The sequence below is a fragment of the Rana temporaria genome, chromosome 3 (assembly GCF_905171775.1).
Source record: "Rana temporaria chromosome 3, aRanTem1.1, whole genome shotgun sequence".
Lineage (NCBI taxonomy): Eukaryota > Metazoa > Chordata > Amphibia > Anura > Ranidae > Rana > Rana temporaria.
The window spans coordinates 233,233,655-233,253,915 of record NC_053491.1 but is presented as its reverse complement, the minus strand read 5'-3'; the positions used below and the strand labels follow the sequence as shown (position 1 = coordinate 233,253,915).

The 20,261-nt window shown below is 41.9% G+C and overlaps 1 protein-coding gene across 2 annotated transcripts in view; it reads right to left on the bottom strand.

Moving 5' to 3' along the window:
* LOC120932220 (uncharacterized WD repeat-containing protein alr2800-like) overlaps nt 1-20,261 on the bottom strand; it is a 75,049-nt gene that overhangs the window by 32,174 nt on the left and 22,614 nt on the right. For both annotated transcript variants that reach the window (XM_040344459.1, XM_040344460.1), the window contains exons 6-10: nt 16,383-16,520; nt 16,041-16,224; nt 11,068-11,158; nt 7,071-7,169; nt 2,690-2,780 (exon numbers count right to left, since the gene is read on the bottom strand). In XM_040344459.1, coding sequence (XP_040200393.1) covers nt 2,690-2,780; nt 7,071-7,169; nt 11,068-11,158; nt 16,041-16,224; nt 16,383-16,520 — 603 coding nt within the window. The remainder of the gene's footprint in view (nt 1-2,689; nt 2,781-7,070; nt 7,170-11,067; nt 11,159-16,040; nt 16,225-16,382; nt 16,521-20,261) is intronic.

Genomic DNA, 20,261 nt, shown 5'->3' with positions numbered 1-20,261 from the left:
CCGCCTTGCGACGGAGGCACTTAAGTTACACGGCGTGTAATTTCTAGGTAAGTGCTTTGAAGATCGGGCACTTAGGTAGAAATTTAACGCCTGTGTAACTTAACTGCTGAAAGTTAAGTTAGGCAGCTTTTTTGAGAATTTGGCCCAGGGTTCTTAAACAGGGAGGTTACCAAGAATGCAATGGTCACTATGACAGAGCTCCAGCAATTCTCTGTGGAGAGAGGAAAACCTTCCTAGAAGAGCAACCATCTCTGCAACACTCCACCAATTATACTTGTATGGTAGAGTGGCCAGACAGAAGCCACTTCTCAGTTAATGGCACATGACAGCCCACCTGTAGTTTGAAGGACTTTCAGACCATGAGAAACAAAATTCCCTGGTCAGATGTAACAAAAATTGAACTCTTTGGCCTGAATGGAAAGTGTCATGTTTGGAGGAAACCAGGCACTGCTCATCACCTGGCCAATACCATACATACAGTAAAGCATAGTGGTGGCAGCATCATGCTGTGGGGATTTTCTCAGCGGCAGGAAATGGGAGACTAGTCAGGATCGAGGGGAAGATGAATGCAGTAATGAACAGAGACATCCTTGATGAAAACCTGTTCCAGAGAGCTCTGGACCTCAGTCTTCCAACAGGATAATGTCCCTAAGCACACAGCCAAGATAACAAAGACGTGGTTACAGAACAACTCTGTGAATGTCCTTGAGTGGTCCAGCCAGATCCCAGACTTGAACCTGATTGAGCATCTCTGGAGAGATCTGAAAATGGCTGTGCACCAATGCTCCCCATCCAACCTGATGGAGCTTGAGAGGTCCTGCAAAGAAGAATGTGAGAAACTGCCCAAAAATAAGTGTGCCAAGCTTGTAGCATCATACTCAATAAGACTTGAGGCTGCAATTGGTGCCAAAGGTGCTTAAACAAAGTATTGAGCAAAGGCTGTGAATACTTATGTACATTGGATTTTTTTTTTTTTTTCGTTTTTTACTTTGCAAATTTATTAAAAGTAAAAAACGGAAAAAAAAAAATCCAATGTACCAAAGATTTCAAACAAACTTCTTTCACGCTGTCATTATGGGGTATTGTTTGTAGAATTTTGAGGAAAATAATGAATTTAATCCATTTTGGAATAAGGCTGTAACATGGCAAAATGTGGAAAAAGTGAATACTTTCTGGATGCACTGTAGATCTGGTCTGCCACCAGTCAAAATTATTTTGCTATGCTAAGTGCCATGTGTTTTTTAGATTACTGATCATTGTAAAATTGCATTTTTTGCAGCTTTCTGTATAAAATAAGTTATGAAACATCTTCAAAACTACAGATGCACTCCAGTATGTGACTAATTACTATTAGCGGTTTTGTTTATCAACTTACAGTATAAATAAAAAGATCCCACTTAACGAAGGCTTTACAAAAAACTTTGCAGACTGGTCTATTGCACAAACAGTTTAAGGACCACCGATCCTAATCACACATTACAAGTGCACATACCAGCTGCTCAAATAACCAGGCAGATACGTTCACTATATTGTCAAAAGTATTGAGACGTCTGCCTTTACACACACAGGGGCCCGAATTCAGAAAGGAGATACGACGGCGTATCTCCGGATACGCCGTCGTAACTCTGAGTTGTGTTGTTGTATCTATGCGACTGATTCATAGAATCAGTTACGCATAGATTTCCCTAAGATCCGACCGGCGTAAGTGTCTTACACCGTCGTATCTTAGGCTGCATATTTACGCTGGCCGCTAGGTGGCGCTTCCGTATATTTACGCGATAAATATGCTAATTAGGTAGATACGCCGATTCAGAAACGTACGTCCGCCCGGCGCATTTTTTTACGTCGTTTACGTTAGGCTTTTTCCCGCGTAAAGTTACCCCTGCTATATGAGGGGTATCCTATGTTAAGTATGGACGTCGTTACCCCGTTGAATTTTTAAAATTTTACGTTGTTTGCGTAAGTCGTTCGCGAATAGGGCTGTACGTAAGTTACGTTCACGTCTAAAGCAATGACGATTTGCGGCGTAATTTCGAGCATGCGCACTGGGATTCTTTCACGAACGGCGCATGCGCCAATTGTAAGAAACGTAAAATACGCGGGGTCACTATTAATTTAAATAAAACACGCCCACATCATCCCCATTTGAATTAGAAGGGCTTACGCCAGATCACAGACGTTACGCCGCCGTAACTTAGGGCGCAAGTTCTTTCTGCATACGGAACTTGCGCCCTATTTTCCGGCGGCGTAACGTATCTGAGATACGTTACGCCCACCAAAAGATACACCAATGTATCTGGATCCGGGCCATGAACTTTAATGGCATCCAATTCTTAGTCCATAGGGTTCAATATTGAGTTGGCCCACCCTTTGCATCTATATCAGCTTTGACTCTTCTGGTAAAGCTGTCCACAAGGTTTAGGAGTGTGTCCATGGGAATGTTTGTCTGACCTGCAAAGGGTGGGCCAACTCAATATTGAACCCTACGGACTAAGACTGGGATGCCATTAAAGTTCATGTGAGTGTGAAGGCACATGTAGCACAGGAGAGGGGAATTTTATACCCAGCCACTTGCCACATGACGGCATGGTCCTGCAGATCATAAACATAAATTCAGAAGAATTGGCTATTTTTATGTTTTATAATGTCTAGTTGGCTAATAGTAATTATTATTTAATTCTGTGAATACCTGTAAACACATGGGGAGGAATCATTTTTTTCCCATTTCTCCACCATGCCACTGCTATCCCCAGTGAAAAGAAGAAGAATTTTTTTTCCAGCTGAAAAATAGGAATATAACACAACATCCTTTGTTTAGTAATTTATTAAATACTGTATTTACTTTCTGTACTCTCTATAACAACCAACCAAATGAACCCTTATAGTCTTCAGCCTCATGCACACTGGGCCTTTGCCCAAATGCAACCTGCTCCTGCCGGGGTAAAAGCAGCTTAAAAACGCACCTAAAGACACGTTTTAGTGCGTTTGGGTGTGCCAAGCATTTTGAGAGTTCATTCAATCCATTGACCAGAATATGAATTTATTTTGACCATTGGAGTGAATGAATGCTCAAGCTCTAAACACACCTAGAATTTAAGCACGTTTATATGTGTTTACAGTCATATAAGCAAGCCAAGTATGTTTTCTGCTCAAACTCTCCTCTTCTGAATGCGCAAGTGATGGGGTTTTTCTCCAGCCTTTAAATGCTCCTCTTTCAATATGCCTGTAAACTCATATGTGTACATGGATACATAGACTAACATAGAGGGGTGTTTAAAGGTTAAAAAATAATTGTTTTTTGCATCCTGTGTGCATGAGGCCTTTGAATGTAAGGCCCCGTACTCACGACCAAACATGTCTGCTGAAACTGGTCCGCAGACCAGTTTCAGCAGACATGTTTGGCCGTGTGTTGGCCCGAGCGGACCATTTTGGGACGGATCGGACAGGTTTCCAGCGGACAACTGTTTCCCGGACTTGTTTTAAAACAGTCCGCTGGAAACCTGTCCGCCCGGACATGTACGGTCGTCTGTACAGACCTACCGTACATGTCCTGCCGCCCGCATCCCTCGCATGCGTCGAATGACTTCGACGCATGCGTGGAAGCATATTTAAGGCGGCCCGCCCACGTCGCCGCGTCATTGTCGCGGCGACACCGCGTCATCGACGCGGCGACACCGCGGACACGCCCCGCGTAATGTTTACGCGCGGGCTTCTGTTCGATGGTGTGTATAGCCATCGAACAGAAGTCCCCGGGCAGTCCCCGGCCAGACATGTCCGATGGAAACGGTCTGCAGACCGTTTTCATCGGACATGTCCTGCCGTGAGTACAAGGCCTCACTGGTAACTTGGTACTGAGGCCCAAATGCTTAAGCTGATAAAATAATGAGCTGTGGTAATTAGTTGAATCAATGAAAAAAAAACACATAAATAAATAGGGTAGTAATTCATTTGAACCAATAGGAAATAAAGCTCACTGTGCTAAATAGCTGAAATCGGTACGGTTGGTAAGATTTATTGTATATTGACCGTGCAAAAAAGGGAGAAATGCTGGTGCCATGGAAGTTGGCTAAAACATTGTTTCATTAATGCAGGGGAACAGTAAAAAAGCCAACATGTTTTGGCCATCAGGCCTTAACCATTTCAGCCCCGGAAGGATTTACCCCCTTGACCGGGCCATTTTTTGCGATACGGCACTGCGTAGCTTTAACTTACAAATGCACGGTCCTGCAACAATGTACCCAAACAAAATTGATGTCCCTTTTCCCCACAAATAGAGCTTTCTTTTGGTGGTATTTGATCACCTCTGAGGGGTTTTATTTTTGTGCTATGAACAAAAAAAAAAATAGAAAATTTTGAAAAAAAAAACACAATATTTTTTACTTTCTGCTATAATACACACATATATATATGTATAAGCGTATATTCATCGGTTTGCACAAAAGGTATAGCATCTACAAACTATGGGGTAAATTTTTGGACATTTTTTTTTTTTTATTGCTTTTACTGGTGATTTTTAGCGGGACTTCGACATTGTGGCGGACAAATCTGATCCCAAGTGATACTTTTTGGGGACCAGTTACAGTGATCAGTGCTAAAAAAAAATGCACTGATCAATGCATAAATTACACTGGCAGGGAAGGGTTAACACTAGGGGGCGATCAAGGTGTTAACTGTGTTACATAAAGACGTTCATGCATACCTGTAGACTAGTACGCACGTATATGCATATGACCCCCCCCCCCCCTTTTTTTTTTCTCTATTCCCTCTTGGAGGGGTGGGCATGGGGAAGGGGATCTGCTCCCATGTCTCTCTATCCATCCTTTCTCTCTAGTTTATTACTTCGATTCTAGACCCAGGAGAATTAAGGGCACATGCTGCGGCATGGATTCCTTTTTTTAAATGTATATTAGAGGACGGATCCATTTATGTACCTATATGTATCTTCAATGTCCTTTTTTTTTTTTTTATATGTAGTTATGTGTATTGTGACTGTTTTGTATTTTTATGGATGATTTGCAAATTAATTTGCAAACTATGTAAACTTTTTAAATGTAAAAAACTAAATGAAAACAATTTAAAACTGTGTTCCCTGGCTGTGTTCTAACTGTGCTGGGACAACATAGAGATTGCCGTTCCTGATCACCAGGAACAGCCGATCTCAGAGTTGTCCCCTGTCAGAACGGGGATCCGTCTTGTTTACGTAGGCAGATCCCTGTTCTGCCTCTCTTCACCACGATCATGATACTGTAAAAAGACTATACTTGCAGAGTATCTTTCAATCTCTTTTACAATATTATATCTTTTTGATGGAGTATTCAAGCCCCTTATATTGTATATTAGGAAGTTTAAGGTCTTTATTTTGTTTTTATTCCTCCCTCATCTCTCTCTAATACATTCCTTATTCCTTTGTCACCCGTACCCCTACTAAGTTGGGTACGGACGCTGAAGGAGCTAATTGACACCCTGCAAGATATAAGGGGTTGTAGACCTTTGAACAGAACAACTTCATAATCTTTAAAAAAAATCCCTGTTTACCCTTCTTTTTTTACCCCAGTAACCTTCCCTCATATCCCCACTCCCCCCTGCATCCTCCACCCATGCCCCCCCCCCCCCCAAAACCCAAAATAAGGCATCTCATTTCTCTTTTATTTCCCAGTAGACTGATGTTCTGGTTTTGGGTCTTTAGTACCCATCTACTCTCTTTAAAAATGGTGGAACTCTATCTGGGCTGTTAAAAGTGGGCTCCTCCCCCTCCGGGTAGGGACCTTGAGCTCACCAGGTTTCCAAGGTCTCCCATCATTTCAGTAAAAAAGAGAAAAAAGAAAAAGGAAAATATACTCCCCTCCCCCCTGGCCTGCACAGAGTCCTGACCTCAACCCAATAGAACACCTTTGGGATAAATTAGAGCGGAGACTGTGAGCCGGGCCTTCTTGTCCACATCAGAGCCTGACCTCACAAATACACTTCTGGCCAAACATTCCCATAGACACACTCCTAAACCTTGTGGACAACCCTCCCAGAAGAATTGAAGCCAACTCAATATTGAACCCTACGGATTAAGACTGGGATGGCATTAAAGTTCATGTGCATGTAAAGGCAAGCGTCCCAATACTTTTGGCTTCTATAGTGATTTTATCATTATTTTTATTACCCAATCACTTATTGAATTTTTTGTGTTCACTATTCATATATATTTTTAGTTTTTCACATCACTAACCACTAGATAAACTACCAATTGCATGCTTATAGTGCTCTTTTTTTATCTCTTTTTATATATATATTTGCCACAACCCATTTTTCTTGGTCATGTGACCCTTGGGGTTGACATGTGATTTAGCCTACACAATTTAAACTTTGTGTCACTTATTTGTTAGCCATGATTAAGGCCTGATGGCCGAACAATGTTTTAGTCGACTTCCATGGCACCAGCCTTTCTCTTTTTTTTGCACGGATGGCTCATGGAGGTTTGCAGAGACTTCCCAGGCTGAGTGCCATGTTGTTGAGGCTGGCCAGGCATTATACAGGAGATAGTAGCTTGGATCCTCTCGTTCCAGTACTGTATATTATAGCTTACTGCACAATGCTATTAATTGCGCCCCAGTGTTTGTCATGCTTGTTTCCAAATAAGACACACTGTCAACCACTATGAGTCACGGGTATGGATAATAATCGAAAACCAGAGCTCCCGGTACAAATGGTTGGATGTCTGAAGTAAACACAGGCTCATCTTGCTTCATACTTCAGTAAACCAGGCCCAGGGGCGGCTCTAGGCTTGGTGAGGCCTTAAGCAAAACTTAGACACGGGGGCCCCACTCATGCCCATAATGGGTAAAAAATTTCAAACAAATGAAAATGGCTGAAGAGAGATGCATGGATCTAGCACACAGTGATTGAGCAGAGGCAAATTAGGCATCCGCGAGGCCCCATGTGAGTGCGAGGCCTTAGGCGACCGCCTAATTTGCCTAATTAAAGAGCCACCTCTGACCAGGCCTTATGACTCAAAAGCTGCTTAAAGTCATCCAAGCTGACTGACTAAGATTGTAATATATTGGAAATCAAATGCTACTTACTATATGACAGACATTCCAGAGGGTTTTTGCTATGCAATACAGCAACACAGCCTATCTTGTGATATTTCCACACTATAACTTGATTATTCTTAGTGGATCCTAAAAAAAGATAGAGCATATTTACTCTCATATTTATACATTTTTAATTAGCACTATAATCTTAGAGAATGACATCTTTAGCTTCTAGAATGTGTCCATAGTATGTATTAGTGACAGTGTAATAATACTTTGTCAGTGTAAGAAAGGATACAGTGGGATTGATTTACTAAAGAGAAAGAGGCTGTTCAGTTGGAAAAGTCAATGTTTACTTACAGTGGCGGCTGGTGCTCAATAATTTTTTATTGGGGGGGGGGGGGGCAGATGACCAAAACCACCCCCACCCCTCCTGGGAGATGGATGGGAAGGCGGTGATCCCCTCCCCACAGGAGTCGGATGGGAAGGCAGCGATCACCCCTCCCCTACGTGAGACGGATAGGAGAGTGGACAAGGATCTGGGGTAGGGCTGCTGCTCCTCGCTTCGGGGCCATTGCTTCTCCACCTGGCCAAACAGGAAGTGGGTCCCGAGACCCGATTGGCCCGGGAATCCTAGGATTGGCTTCCTAATTGGCCGGGAGGAGAATCAGGAAGACAATAGCCCGTACTTTTTGAAGCCAATTAGAGCCTCATGCTGCGTACACACGATCATTTTTCGTGTTTTAAAAAATGACGTTTTTCAGGCTCTAGAAAAAAAGATTTTTTTTGTTCAACTTGATCATTAAAACGGCCTTGCCTACACACGATCGTGAAAAAAAAATGCTCTAGCAAAGCGTGGTGACCTACAACACGTACAACAGCACCATAAAGGGGAAGTTCCATGCGGATGGCGCCACCCTTGGGGCTGCTTTAGCTGATTTTGTGTTAGTAAAGGACGATTTGCGCTTTTCTGTCTGTTACAGCGTGATGAATGTGCTTACTCAATTATGAACGGTAGTTTTACCAGAATGAGCGCTCCCGTCTCATAACTTGCTTCTGAGCATGCGCGGATTTTTTACGTCGAAAAACGACAATGTTAAAAACGGTGTTAAAAAAAAGAGCATGTTTGAATTTTTTTTGCCCATTTTTTAGAACATGAAAAATGCTCTGAAGCCCCCACACGATCGTTTTTAATGACATAAAAAAAAAGAAAAACCCCATTGAAATCCATGCCTCAGATGCTCTGCATGTAGATTAGGGGGCCGGGCACATGGATTAGGGGGACTGCGCCCCTGTATGGACACTGTTTACTTACCTTAAAGTAAAATTAAACTCTACAAAAAAAGCTGACAAGTAGGATTTTTATGACAGAGAAGACTCTATCGGTCTTTTCTGTCAAAGCTGCTTCTCCCTGTCTGTTAGCGCTAATGTATAAAAAGCGCTTACGGCATCACTATGTGCCGTGATGATGTGACTCCTGTCCGCTGGCAGGGGAGTGATGTCGTTGCGACCCAACCAATCAAGCAGCCAAGGAGTCCAAACTCGGAAGGAAGAACGGAAGAAGATAGAAGTGTCCGTGACAGTTGAAAGCGATGACACCACAGCACTGGAGAGGATCACTTGGCAGGTAAGCCGGCTATAATTATGAAGTTTCAGGAGGCCATTTTTTATTGTTTTTAACAGGTTTATTTCTGCTTTAATAATTAAGGAGAAGATGTGTTCACTTTGAATACCCTTATACGTAGGAAATTAAAAAATAATAACAACATTTTAACTTGCACATGATTGGATTATTAAACTAAACAGAGCTTCACATTATTCACTAATGTACAGATAAATTTACGTTAATAGATCAATCCCATTATATTTCTGTTTCTTTGCCACTTGGATTATTTTATAAAGGAAACTAATGTGTCACTGTAGTGTTTATGAGACCATACATTTGAAATTTTCACATTATTTTGTATTTAATGCCTGCCATTTTTTTCCCTTGGATTTAATCCATGTTAAATGTATTAAAACAATACAAAACAGTAAAACATACTGATTAGATTATACCCTTTACCAGCAGCCCCAGGTTCTAGAATTTGTTTACATCTCAGCCAAAACATCTTCTGTGTGTTGTCAGTGTTGTGCAGAAGTTACCCATAGACGTATATAGGGCCGTCTCCAGCATTACAAAATGGCCCTAACGAAGTCTATGGGGAGTTACTTTACAGCAGGGATGTCCAAACTTTTTTCAAAAAGGGCCAGATTTGATGAAGTGAACATGCGTGAGGGCCGACCATTTTGCCTGACATTCTTTGAACCATTAAAATTTGGTCTAAGCTTGTTCGATAAAACACGAATACACTGCCCAACAATAATTCTCTTGCCTTTGTGGCTGTGTGTGAGTAAAGAGATGAGCTCATGCGTATGATTTGGACATACCGTATTTATTGGTGTACAACACGCACCTTCACTTTAAGAGCGAAGTTTTAGGATTTTTTTTATTTTAAATAACGAACTGTGAAGCAAAATAAAGGTCAGTGTCCATCTGCATACCCACCATTGCCATGAATGCAGCACCCACCATTGCCAGGAATGCACCCACCATTGCCAGGAATGCACTCACCATTGCCAGGAATGCAGCACCCACCATTGCCAGGAATGCACTCACCATTGCCAGGAATGCACCCACCATTGCCAGGAATGCAGCACCCACCATTGCCGGGAATAAACCCACCATTGCCAGGAATGCACCCACCATTGCCAGGAAAGCAGCACCCACCATTGCCGGGAATAAACCCACCATTGCCGGGAATGCACCCTTCATTGCCAGGAATGCAGCACCCAACATTGCCAGGAATACACTCACCATTGCCAGAAATGCACCCACCATTGCCAGGAATGCACTCACCATTGCCAGGAATGCACTTACTATTGTCAGGAATGCAATCACCATTGCCAGGAATGAATGCACCCACAATTGCCAGAAATGCACTCACCATTGCCAGGAATGAATGCACCCACAATTGCCAGAAATGCACTCACCATTGCCAGGAATGAATGCACCCACAATTGCCAGAAATGCACTCACCATTGCCAGGAATATACTCACCATTGCCAGGAATGCACCCACCATTACCAGGAATGAACTCACCATTGCCAGGAATGCACTTACTATTGTCAGGAATGCACTCACCATTGCAAGGAATGAATGCACCCACCATTGCCAGGAATGTACTCACCATTGCCAGGAATTCACCCACCATTGCCAGGAATGCACCCACCATTGCCAGGGATGCACTCACCATTGCCAGGAATGCACTCATGAGCGCCAAAGATTACCTACAGGAGAATCTCCTGTTTACACTGCAGCCTCTTTAATAGAAAGTCCGGCCTCCTTTGATGGACAGAACGTCCAATGGCAGTGCCGGAGACGGAACCTCCTATTACAGAGGCCTCCCGTAAACAGGAAATTCTCCTGTGTGTGTATGACAATTGTCCCGCCTCCTCCCTGTGCCCTCAAAGGCAGCCAGCATGTATATCTTTTGTGACCCCGGCTCTATATATATATATGTCCAAATAACCAGGCGGGCCGTTCAAACCGGAACATGGGCCGCGATTGGCCCGCGGGACAGACTTTGACATGCCTGCTTTACAGGCTTAGCATGATGTATGGGATTGTGATGTTATCATACCTCTTGGTTGGGGTTACCAGACCAAGGTAAGTATGTACATAAAAAGGGGGAGGTAGTTTGGGTCAGGAAAAGGTAGCAAAAAGGATAATTGCAAGTTGTTTGAAAAGTTACTTTGTTGTATACATTGATAAAACTTGTTAGAGACAACAACACACATAACACTGCAATCAATAGGTAAGGTTCGTTTTGTATGAGAGACTGTCTCTGGCTATAAATGACAGTTCTTTTTGCTTTCCCCCAATCTGGGTGGGTGATGGCATCAATACCCTTGAGGAGTTGAACCCCAGAGCATTAGGCAGCAGTATCAGGGGTTCCTTGTTTGTGAAAGTAATCTTAAAAGTTATATATTTGATGTAACTCACCAATCACATGACTTGTCTCAGGTAGACATACCAGCTGCTTTATTTGTGGACTGTGCTCTTGGTTTTGAAAAGTATCCACAAATTCAGATATCTGAAAAGAAAACAAGTATAACTGTTTTTGTTTGTTTTGTTTGGTTCTGTTGTAATGATTTGATGTCAAGTTCTATAGTTGAATAGTCAAGCAGGACATATATGGCCATATCCTGTAAAGCAAGGTAGCTAGCAATGGTAATGTATGTGCAAAGCTGCATCAGCTCTTAAAAATTTGAGTTCACCGAAGACAGATCAGAAAAAGATAAATTGTAATTAGCTGCTATGGATTACTACAATTCACACTTTGCTCTTTGCCTTACTGAACAAAAAAAGTATTTTTCAAGGCCAAATCTGCAAGGTCAAGGAACTTTAAGTTCTTGAGAAGCCTCAAAGTTGTTTAGTATAAAATGAGAAGCAGCTAATCGGTAGGAGGTTAAGTTGTACCATCCTGGCTGATTATTTAGGGAACATAAGGAGGAGTTTTCCACTTCTTGATTAGAGATGAGCTTCGAGTTCGAGTCGAGATCATACCAATTAACATAGGGGGGGCAGGATCTGTGGGTCCCCTTTGTTAAAGGGGTCTTCCAGATTCTGATAAGCCCCCCGCCCGCAGACCCCTACACCACCGGCCAGGGTTGTGGGGATGAGACCCTTGTTCCCATCAACATGGGGCCACCCTCCCCATGTTGAGGGCATGTGGCCTGGTACAGTTCAGGAGAGGGGGACCGCTCTCTGTCCCCCCCTCTTTTCTGCGGCCGGCCAGGTTATGTGCTCGAATAAGGGGTCTGGTGTGGATTTTTGGGGGAACTCCACGCCATTTTTTTTTATTTGGGGTGGAGTTCCCTTTAAAATCCACACCAGACCTGAAGGGCCTGCTAATTGAATATATGGGGGGATCCCACGCTTTTTTCTTTTTTTTTATGAATGAATTCTCTCTGAATTTCCGGGAGCCGACAATTCATTATAGCCGCGAGTCCGGTTTAAATGACTTTTTTCTTTCAGAAATTACACTTTGTGCAGAGACAGTTCTAAGTACGGGAAACATGCGCTATTTCACGTGCATACTTTACACCTCCCCTAGGTACGAAATTTAAAGGAATATTTCCCTTTTTTTTGTTTCACTTTAAGCATTATTAAATTCACTGCTCCCAAAAAAACTTTAAAACTTTTTTTTGCATTGATACATGTCCCCTGGGGCAGGACCCATGTCCCCAAACACTTTTTAGGACAATAACTTGCATATTAGCCTTTAACCACTTCCCGACCTCCTCATGTACATTTACGTTGGCAGAATGGCACGGACAGGCACAATCACGTACCTGTACGTCCTCTGCTAGACATGGGTGGGGGGTCCGATCGGGACCCCCCCGGTACATGCGGAGGTCGGGTCCGCTTGGGGAGCGATCCAGGACGACGGCGCGGCTATTTGTTTATAGCTGCTCCGTCGCGATCGCTCCCCGGAGCTGAAGAACGGGGAGAGCCGTGTGTAAACACGGCTTCCCCGTGGTTCACTGTGTCGGCGCATCGATCGCGTCATCCCCTTTATAGGGGAGACACGATCAATGACGTCATTCCTACAGCCACACACCCCTACACTAGTAAACACATACACAGTGATCCCTAACTCCTACAGCGCCCCCTGTGTTTAACTCCCAAACTGCAACTGTCATTTTCACAATAAACAATGCAATTTAAATGCATTTTTTGCTGTGAAAATGACAATTGTCCCAAAAATGTGACAAAATTGTCCGAAGTGTCCGCCATAATGTCGCAGTCACGAAAAAAATCGCTGATCGCCGCCATTAGTAGTAAAAAAAAAATAATAAATAAAAATGCAAAAAAACTATCCTCTATTTTGTAAACGCTATAAATTTTGCGCAAACCAACCGATAAACGATTATTGCGTTTTTTTTTACCAAAAATAGGTAGAAGAATACGTATCGGCCTAAACTGAGGAAAAAATAAAATGTTATATATGTTTTTGGGGGATATTTATTACAGCAAAAAGTAAAAAATATAGAATTTTTATCAAAATTGTCGCTCTATTTTTGTTTATAGCGCAAAAAATAAAAACCGCAGAGGTGATCAAATACCACCAAAAGAAAGCTCTATTTGTGGGGAAAAAAATACGCCAATTTTGTTTGGGAGCCACGTCGCACGACCGCGCAATTGTCTGTTAAAGCGACGCAGTCCCAAACTGTAAAAACCCCTTGGGTCTTTAGGCAGCATTTTGGTCCGGGGCTTAAGTGGTTAAAATGAGCACTTTAGATTTCAAACATTCGAGTCCCATAGACTTTAACAGGGTTTTAAAGTTCGCACAAATGTTTGGTGTGTTCGCAGGTTCTGGTGCGAACCGTACAGGGGGGTGTTCGGCTCATCCCTATTCTTGATTGGTATACAAATCAATCATATAACCTCACTTTTTAAATGGTTAACATACGCAATATTTTGTTATTTATACAAAGTAAAATAGATCCACAAAAAGTATAATACTGCGCTAAAGATAAAATAAAAAATTATGTGTTAGTGGAAAAAAAAGCTGCGACACCTAAAATCATGCGATACTCATGTTAAAAATGTATGTAAAATAAGGAGGATAAGGTCGCGCTAAATGATAAATATAAACACAAGATGAGACTGGGTGAAACTCCTGCGCTGTCTTGGATAGGTGAATGGGGGAGAGGGGAATGTGGGACGTGAATGGGAACACTGCAGCAGACAAAGAAAGTCTATCCTAATTAGACAATAAAAGATAATTTGCAAAAGGTGATGATGTCTGCGCTGTGAATAATTACCACTGTGGGCAGGGGAGAGAGGAAGGTGAGGGGAAGGTGAGGGGGGGAGAATTAAGGTTAAAGGGGGGGAGGGGGTTGAAGTCAGGTGGGTCTCTGGAGCAGTAATGAAATCACAAAAATGGTAGAGGTGCAGTTGCAAAGTGGTGATTAAATCAACATAAACTATACAAAACTGTGCATATCACTGAAGAGGACTGAGAAAAAACTACAGTACATATATCTGACAGTCCCAAGTTAGATGAAAAAAAGAACCAAAATCAAATTCCAAAAAGTGCTGTTGCAAGAAAGCATACTGAGTAAATAATCAAAAATAAAGTTCCAAAGCCAATAATGAATGAAGATGTGCGGGAAAATCAAATCCAAATGAATGAAGATGTGCGGGAAAATCAAATCCAAACAAGTGCGCCCACACCGTTAGTGATCCAAGCAGCTTACCTCCTGGTTATCATTTAACAACCCCAAAAATGGGTGCTCTGGCCTTTCATTTGGTGGGGATCTTCCTGGTGAGTCTCAGTAGTTGGTCATGTATGGAAAATATATAATAATAAAGATAATGTGGCGTGATGCTGGTATCACATAAATTAAACAAAGGGGGAGCTCTGTATAAGGTGGATGGAAACTCACACAACTTACACGCTGTGTAGAAATGGAGTGCTTGTCTCCACGAGCGCCGAGCTCGTCTCCCTAAATTCTCCTGCACAACTTTTCTTCCCTAGATGTCCGCGGAGCAGATGGCTCATGCGAAGGCAGAGGGGGTGGAGGAAGGAGAAGAAAGGGGGCACATCGCGTGATTCCGTATAAAAACAATTTAATTAAAGCATAAAACAATCTTAAAAGACTCACATGTAGCAGTCTGGTATCGGTTACATATCCTACGAGCGCCGCGCTTGTTTACCGTCCGTCAGGTGCTGCTGCCAGTGCTTAGTGTCCCACACATGTTCGTCACGTCACGTGATGAAGTCAGCGTGACGAACATGTGTGGGACACTAAGCACTGGCAGCAGCACCTGACAGATGGTAAACGAGCGCGGTGCTCGTAGGATATGTAACCGATACCAGACTGCTACATGTGAGTCTTTTAAGATTGTTTTATGCTTTAATTAAATAGTTTTTATACGGAATCACGCGATGTGCCCCCTTTCTTCTCCTTCCTCCACCCCCTCTGCCTTCGCATGAGCCATCTGCTCCGCGGACATCTAGGGAAGAAAAGTTGTGCAGGAGAATTTAGGGAGACGAGCTCGGCGCTCGTGGAGACAAGCACTCCATTTCTACACAGCGTGTAAGTTGTGTGAGTTTCCATCCACCTTATACAGAGCTCCCCCTTTGTTTAATATATGTGATACCAGCATCACGCCACATTATCTTTATTATTATATATTTTCCATACATGACCAACTACTGAGACTCACCAGGAAGATCCCCACCAAATGAAAGGCCAGAGCACCCATTTTTGGGGTTGTTAAATGATAACCAGGAGGTAAGCTGCTTGGATCACTAACGGTGTGGGCGCACTTGTTTGGATTTGATTTTCCCGCACATCTTCATTCATTTGGATTTGATTTTCCCGCACATCTTCATTCATTATTGGCTTTGGAACTTTATTTTTGATTATTTACTCAGTATGCTTTCTTGCAACAGCACTTTTTGGAATTTGATTTTGGTTCTTTTTTTCATCTAACTTGGGACTGTCAGATATATGTACTGTAGTTTTTTCTCAGTCCTCTGCAGTGATATGCACAGTTTTGTCTAGTTTATGTTCATTTAATCACCACTTTGCAACTGCACCTCTACCATTTTTGTGATTTCATTACTGCTCCAGAGACCCACCTGACTTCAACCCCCTCCCCCCCTTTAACCTTAATTCTCCCCCCCCCCTCTCACCTTCCCCTCACCTTCCTCTCTCCCCTGCCACAGTGGTAATTATTCACAGCGCAGACATCATCACCTTTTGCAAATAAACACAAGATGATAATTATACGTGCATAATCAATTGAATAAATATATACTGAAATAATGAAAACAAATATAAATATAAAATAAATAAGTAAATACATAATTTATTGTGAACCTGGACCTATCATCATACATGAAATTTTGGTTTTAGTAAAGCATTTCTTCTAACAAAAGTAAAGACAATATCACTTACTACGTCCCCAGATCGTGGGTCCAGAACAAGTGGTTGACTGTTCCCACTGGTAATCCACACGGCCTTCACCGATGCCATGTAACACATACCAGTGATTTCACCTGAAAACTGGCGAAGCCTCTGGATTAGCTGACCATCTTGTGACCAAACCCCAACTGTGCGGTCAAAAGATCCTGTCAAAAACCTGGTAAAAATTATTGATATTATGGGTTAGGGACAAATATGTAAATAATAAATTAAATTTATAACAGATTATGGATTTTAAATATTTCATTGTACAGCTGTGGATTTTTTGTATTGTTCGAGGCCATCATACAGGGTACTTCAAGCATATGCACCTACCTTGTACACTCCCGGTCACGGATGAGTAGAAGGTGAGTGATTCCTGCATCATGAGCACGGGAATTACAATGTACAGCTCTAAGACAAATCTTTTCTGGGGTCTGATATGTGTCCAATATCAAAAACTTTCTGTCGTATCTAAAAAGAAAAAAAAAATCTTTAGGGTTTATACTTTAAAGGGGTTGTAAAGGTACAATTTGTTTTTCCTAAATAGCTTCCTTTACCTTAGTGCCGTCCTCCTTCACTTACCTCATTCAATTTTGCTTTTAAATGTTCCTATTTCTTCTGAGAAATCCTCACTTCCTGTTCTTCTGTCTGTAACTCCACACAGTAATGTGAGGCTTTCTCCCTGGTGTGGAGTGTCGTGCTCGCCCCCTCCCTTGCACTACAGGAGAGTCAGGACACCCACTAACACACAGCTTTCTCTATCTGCAATGTAGAGAGCGTCCTGACTCCCCTGTAGTCCAAGGGAGGGGGCGAGCACGACACTCCACACCAGGGAGAAAGCCTTGCATTACTGTGTGGAGTTACAGACAGAAGAACAGGAAGTGAGGATTTCTCAGAAGAAATAAGGACATTTAAAAGCAAAATGGAAGGATGAGGTAAGTGAAGGAGGGCTGCACTAAGGTAAAGGAAGCTATTTAGGGAAAAAATGTACCTTTACAACCCCTTTAAATCATGATAATGTCATCATTTTACATAAGCTAAATATGCTACATGAATTAAACATGCAGCGTTTAAAAGTTTCCATTGTTAATGAGACATATGAGAAAAAGGTTGTTCTAGGACTGTATCAGTAGGTAGTAGGCCAACTTCTGGACTTTTTAAATAGAACATTTAATAAACTTGCATACATTCTTTGTATGTGTTTGAATGTTTGTCCAGTTCCCAAGTGTGTTTTTTTGTGACAGCAGAAAAAAGCTTTTGCAGTGTTGGCAGTCTATGTGCTGCTTGTACAATCTTTGCTTTAAAAAATCAGTTCCCTTTTGTTTCACTTCTTGTTAGCAACTTCTGGTTAGCAACAGTTATCTACAATTGCTAGCCAGCTTATAAAATCTCTTGGAGGCTCTGGGGGAGACAACTGTCCCAGTTTATCGAAACTACTAGAGCTTTTGCAAAGTAGTTCCCCTTTTAGGCCTCGTACACACGACCAAGAAACTCGTCGTAAATGAAACATCGTTTTCCTCGATGAGTTCCTTGTTAGGCTTGTGGAGAATCTTGACAAGCTTTCTTTGCATATACACTGTCAAGACAAAATCTCGTCGTTCTCAAACGCGGTGACGTACAACACGTACGGCGGCACTATAAAGGGGAAAATTGATTCCACTGGCACAACCCTTGGGGCTGCTTTTGCTAATCTCATGTTACTGCGTGTTAAGTAAAAGTTTGGTAAGAGACGATTCGCGCTTTTCAGTCTGTTACAGCGTGACAAATGTGCTATCTCCATTACAAACGCTACTTTTACCGAAGGTGCGCTCCCGTCTCATACTTTATTCTGAGCATGCGCGGGTTTCTAAGCATACACACAAACGTGTTTCTCGTCGTAAACCAGCCCGACGAGGAACACGACTAGGAAATTGAGACTCCCGATGAAAAAAAAGAGAACTTGTTCCCTTTTTTTCTCGTCGAAATCCACAACAGTTTTCTCAACGAAAAACATACGCACCGTTTTCCTCGGCAAAAAAGCTCTGCCACCAATTTTATGATTGAATTTTGTCGAGGAAAACGGTCGTGTGTACGAGGCCTCAGTGTTGTTTATCAGATTAGAGCAGTTTTAATTTCGTCGACTAAAATGACTAAAACATTTTAGTTGACTAAATTAATACTATTTTAGTCGACTAAAATAGGACTAAATCTAAAACAATTGAGATGACTAAAATACGACTAAACCTAAAATGGCATTTTAGCTAAAAGACTAAAATGGGACTAAAACTAAAATGTCATTTTAGTCAAAAGACTAAGACTAAAACTAAATAGAAATTTGACTTCAAAATAAACACTGGTCTGTAGTGCATGTTCATACCTCAATACCATAAATACTAACATATTAGATTCTTCACTCCAGCAGTATATAATGAGTTTGGAAATTGTAGAGAAATGTTCACTAATGTATTACAATTTAATTACACCCATTCGATTTTAGACGACTAAAATTATTTTTGGTCAATTAAAATGTACTGGAGATTTTAGTCGACTAAAATGCACTGGAGATTTAGTCGACTAAATATGAAAAAAATAAAATAAAACAATTGCAGAAGACTAAAATGGGACTAAAACTAAAATGCCATTTTAGTCCTAAGACTAAAACTAAATCGAAATTGGCTGCCAAAATTAACACTGGTTTAGAGTATTTTAGGTTACAGAGAAAGCAAACAGAAAAGTGAGACAGTGTTTAAGGGTGCAGAGATAGAGACTCCAGTGGGATGATCATACTCCCTGATATCCATAACCTAAATATCATTTTATTGTATAACACATCAAGTATGAGACTTGCTAGATGACTATCCATCAACGACCTGTATATACTATTGGCATATCTTTGATAAAATACTTGCAGGCAAAATGGATCTGCTAACACATAACATACACTCCCTGGACACTTTATCAGGTATACCTGTTTAATTTTTTGGTAACACAAATTGCTAATCAGCCAATCACATGGCAGCAACTCAATGCATTTAGGCATCTAGACATGGTGAAGGCGACTTGCTGAAGTTCAAACTGAGCAACAGAAGGGGAAGAAAGGGGATTTAAGTGACTTTGAACTTGGCCTGGTTGTTAGTTCCAGATGGGCTGGTCTTTAAAAAACTGCTGATCTACTGGGGTTTTCACGCACAACAATCTGAAAAAACAAACAAAAAACATCTAGGGTTTACAGAGAATGGTCTGAAAAAGAGAAAATATTCAGTGAGCGGCAGTTGTGTGGATGAAAATGTCTTGTTGATATCATAGGGGAATGGGTACACTGGTCCATGATGATAGAAAGGCAACAGTAACTCAAATAACCACTTGTTACAAACAAGATATGCAGAATACCATCTCTGAATGCACAACACATCAAACCTTGAAGCAGATGGGCTACAGCAGCAGAAGACCACAAGGGTGTTACTCCTATCAGCTAAGAACAGAAAACCGAGGCTTCAATTTGCATAGGCTCAGCAAAATAGGACTATAGAATATTGGACAAACATTGCCTGGTCTGGTGAGCTGTGATTTCAGCTGTGACATTCAGATGGGTGGGTCAGAATTTGGTGTAAACAACATGAAAGCATTGAAAACAGTTCAGACTGGCAGTGAGGGTTTAATGATATGGGGGGATATTTTCGTGGCACACTTTGGGCCCCTTAGTAACAATTGAGCATTGTTTAAACACCACAGCCTACCTGGGTATTTTTGCAGAACATGTCCATCCCTTTATGACTACAATGTACCCATCTTCTGATGGCTCCTTTCAGCAGGATAATGCACCATGTCACAAAGCTCAAATCATCTCAAACTGGTGACAATAAGTTCACTGCACTCCAATGGCCTCCACAGTCACCAGATCTCAATCCAATAGAGCACCTTTGGGATGTGGTGGAATGGGAAATTTCACATCATGGATGTGCAGGCGACAAATCTGTAGCAACTTTGTGATGCTATCATGTCAATATGGACCAAAATCTCTGAGGAATGTTTCCAACACCTTGTTGAATCTATGCCATGAAAAATTAAGGCAGTTATGGAGGGAAAAGGGGGTCCAACCTGATACTAGCAAGGTGTACCTAATAAAGTGACCGGTGAGTGTATATTGCCATTTTGGTTGGAAGAAACCAAGCTAAATTCTATACTGAAACCTCCACAAAAGGAAGCCCTAAGGCCTCGTACACACTATAGGTT